This window comes from Aplysia californica, unplaced genomic scaffold (genome assembly GCF_000002075.1).
Source record: "Aplysia californica isolate F4 #8 unplaced genomic scaffold, AplCal3.0 scaffold00047, whole genome shotgun sequence".
Classification (NCBI taxonomy): Eukaryota; Metazoa; Mollusca; class Gastropoda; order Aplysiida; family Aplysiidae; genus Aplysia; species Aplysia californica.
Window position 1 is genome coordinate 1,136,164 of NW_004797317.1, and position 3,925 is coordinate 1,140,088.

General features: G+C 44.8%; 1 protein-coding gene across 12 annotated transcripts in view; it reads left to right on the plus strand.

Annotated features, from left to right (window-relative positions):
• LOC101861716 (RUN and FYVE domain-containing protein 2) overlaps positions 1 to 3,925 on the plus strand; it is a 128,288-nt gene that overhangs the window by 19,927 nt on the left and 104,436 nt on the right. For 10 of the 12 annotated variants that reach the window (XM_013079302.2, XM_013079299.2, XM_013079300.2 and 7 more), the window contains exon 2: positions 174 to 1,326. The exons of the other annotated variants lie outside the window; for them this stretch is intronic. In XM_013079302.2, coding sequence (XP_012934756.1) covers positions 1,191 to 1,326 — 136 coding nt within the window. In that variant the 5' untranslated portion in view covers positions 174 to 1,190. The remainder of the gene's footprint in view (positions 1 to 173; positions 1,327 to 3,925) is intronic. 12 annotated transcript variants of the gene reach the window in all.

The following is a 3,925-nucleotide window of genomic DNA, read 5'->3' on the forward strand; positions in this document are numbered from 1 at the left end:
TATATATATATTTAAATGCTGTTTTCTTCACTGAAGATGTAATGTTTGGTTTGACTGTGCAGTGTGCGCTGTATAGAAAAAAAAACCTAACCTTTATTTATATTTACCGTGTCATGTTTTTCCTGTCTTTTCATCGGCACTTCATAACAAAATGTTCTTTGACTGATTTGAAGGTAGCAGATACACGGCAGAAATAGTAACATTAACTCACAGTGACTATTTCTGAGTCCAGAAAGAGGCTCTAGGGATTACTGTGTGTATGCCATTGGGACCAAAGTAAGTCTCTGACTATCAGTATTCGTGAACTTGTATGGAGACCAACAGTGCTAAATTCGACATACAATTCCCATGACCTATAATGCGCAGACTTGCAACGCATAAGTACCGTTTCCCTTTCTTGTGAGTCCCCTCTAATTCTGTTGCCGTACAATCACTGGTGAGACTTCTCACATGTGACAGGAAGCAGGTAATGTCGATCATTACCATCACCAACGTGAGTTTACCTCAGCTTCTCGTAAGAACCTTTATTTCTCTCGACCCTGGTCGTCACTACTGACTGTCTTCTTCCTGAACAAGGCCCAATAATCGTACTCAAACGTAAATCTTTCACCGCCCGTCAGTACTGAAGTGGCTTTCTTCAACCTGCTAAAGGAAGCTCAGCCGCCTGTTGTTTTGGACTCACGTGACGTCATCAGATACGCCATCAGAGACTGTGCGCTTCTCAAGCAATGTATTTTTGCTGAAAGTGACGAACAGCTGGCCCTCAAACCTCCTCTTACTGGGTGCTCGCCTGCCCTTTCAGACGTTCATATTATGAAATAGATTGAATGTGGCGGACTGATTTCTCCTGTTCGACCGTTGTGCTCAGGAGCAAGGTGTTTTAGCCCTCTCGCGCGGATCAGATCTTTTACTTACTTCTCTGAAGTGTACAGTTCTCAACCCTATGCTCAGACCTCACTGTGTTCCACCAGTTCAAACAGTTGAATCAGCAAACTGTCAAACCTCATGCAGTTGTGAGCGCCGTAAAACACTTACCAGAACAAACAGACTGTCAAATAAACTGTCAGGCGAGTAGAGGGGGGCGTAGATCGCCAACATCCAGCTTCAAGGTGGATCTCCACCAGTTCCTCGAAGGAAGCCTCGCCTCCTCCTACGACGCAGGCCCGTCCGCCGCTGTGTGCAACGCCACCATGGCCGAGGAGACCATCTACCTGTGCAAATTCCGCGTGTCCGTGGACGGAGACTGGCTGTGCCTTAAGGAGCTGGCCGACGTGCACCTGGAGATGGAGGAGGAGCCCATGGCGGATCAGGAGGTGGAGGAGGATGGTATGGAGCGAGCAACTGGAGGATCTGCTTACGGGCTGGGGCGGGGGGATGGTATGAGATGGATGAACTGCTTACGGGCTGGGGGTGGTATGGAGATGGCTGAACTGCTTACGGGCTGGGAGGGGGGATATGGAGCGAGCAACTGGAGGAACTGCTTACGGACTTGGGATGGTATGGAGCGAGAAGCTGGAAAAACCGCCTTAGGGGTGGGGTATGGCAACAAGAACTGTTTACTGAGTGGGGTGTCATGTAGCAAGCATAATAAAGAACTGCTTTAGGGGTAGGGAAGGTATGGAGCATCAAACAGGAAGGAGTGTATACGGAATGGGGTGGTATGGAGCTAGCAATAGAATGACTGCTGTGGGGGTGGTATGTAGTGAAGCAAGGAACTGAGAAAGAACTGCTTACACAGTTGGTGTGGTATGGAGTAGAGCAAGGAACAGAAAGAACTGCTTTTGAGGTGGGGTTGGTTTTGAGCAAGGGACAGAAAGATTTGCTTACGGAATAGGGATTGTATGGAGCAAGGAACAAACAGTTTTTACGGTGTGGAAGTCGAGAGAAGGTTACTATGAACCCCTGCCCCTGCCAGTGAGATTCTTTTTCCGGAATGGAGGGGTGGGGAGAGTGGGATATTCTTGGATGTCCTTTAGCTCCCCCTCCCAGTCAGAGAGGGTTTTTTTTTATAACGGATTTTTGTTAACCCCACTGATTGTTTAACGTGATTGAACTTTTGTCATCGTGTGTGTTATCCCAACTGGAATTTGTGAGAATCAATTTGAAAGCCTGTAGACTCATAACTTCATTTCTGTACTAGTGTTGGTTGATTGCTAATGTTTGATTTCCCATTCAACTAACAACAACAATAAATCACTAGTCAAACAGAATAAAGTCATGAGTGTACACGATTTTAAAATGGACACCCTCACGATTTCTGGTTTGTAACAGCACTTATATTTCCATTGAACCCTTCATTTGTGATGTTTACTTTGGTATATTATTTATCATTGCTTAAGACGTGTGTGTGTGTGTGTGTGTGTGTGTGTGTGTGTGTGTGTGTGAGAGAGAGAGAGAGAGACAGAGACAGAGAGAGACAGACAGACAGACAGACAGACAGACAGACAGACAGACAGACAGACAGACAGACAGATAGACAGAGAGAGAGAGTGAGTGAGAGAGAGAGAGAGAGAGAGAGAGAGAGAGAGAGAGTACTTCAAGTCAAGAATAACTGTCACTATTATTGATTGATGCAATGAGGATTCTCAACCACGCTGATTTGAAACGTCTCTCGGACAAACCTGGCGGTCCTGTGTTTTTCCACCCTGTCCCAGAGAGATGTTTGCAGGAGAAAGGTTTCTGTTGTGTGTTGTTTGTGTTCCCTTGATAATTTGATCACTATCTTCTATTGTTCGGCTATTTAGTCGTAAAAGATGCTGCATTGCTCACCTGGAGCCGTGTGGCTTATTATGCTTTCCCCTGCTCTCTTCCTCGCCGCCTGTCAGTTTTAACTGCTCTTTCAGCACTTATTGTTTGGTTGTTTGTTTGGTTGTTTTTGTTGTTGCTGGGTTTTTTTATTAACGTGTTTTTAAGCTCCAAATCTACTTAACATCCATTGTAAATCATTTACGAGGCGCCAACCTAGGCTGAGAGGGATACAACTTTCCAGCAAACGGCCGACATACCGTTCGCAAATTCTTCCCACAAGGATGTCGAACTCTATGCGCTAATTGTGGGATTTCAGTTTATTTGATGCCTGGGTGGATTACTGAGGCCGAGAATGTTCACAATTTCAGTCCTGCTCCCCTCGAAAGATAAGTGAATTATTCACTAACGTCTGTGATGTGGCGATTAATCTGTCCCCATTGAATACAAAAGATATGAGTTGAATTCCAATGTGGGATGTTCATTTTATTTAGCGTCCCCGTCTACCTGTTTGCAAGGTGTAGCACCTGATATATTGTTCACTTGCACTAACAGGCAGGGTCGACCTAGTCTGTATTGGTGATTGACGGCTGCTCTGTGAAAGATCTATCGTTCTATCTCTCCTTCTTTTTGTGTTTGTTACTCTCTTGTGACGCCTCTAATCTTCGATATTTATTAGCAGGAGCTTATTGTTTTGCAAGTGCCGTTAAATTCTTACTAAAACTGAATGTTATATTCTAAATAATATAGATGGTATGCATGTTACAAGACGTGTACAAACAATCAGATTTGAATTGCAGTTCTCCATTCTAAACGCTTTTCTTAAAGCTGCATGGTTTTCTGTACAGGTGAGCTTAGCTTCCTCGTGGTTTGGTACGGAATCTAAATAATCTTAGCAGCTGTACCTTACTGATACTTAACTTAAACCTGCTCACGTTCCAATGCTTGCCTTCGTCGGCGCTTCTTTGCCTCTGCTGTAGACGAGCTGTGATGACATCGTGCCAGAATTCAGTTTGGACACAGACAACAGAAAGTGTTTATAGTTTAGATTAATCAGGTGTTTTCTGATTCCAACCTCCGTACCCCCACATTTTTGCCAGCTAGGCTCTATTTATCTGTCTGTCTCCATCTCTCTCTTTCTCCCCCCTCTCTCTCTCTCTCTCTCTCTCTCTCTCTCTCT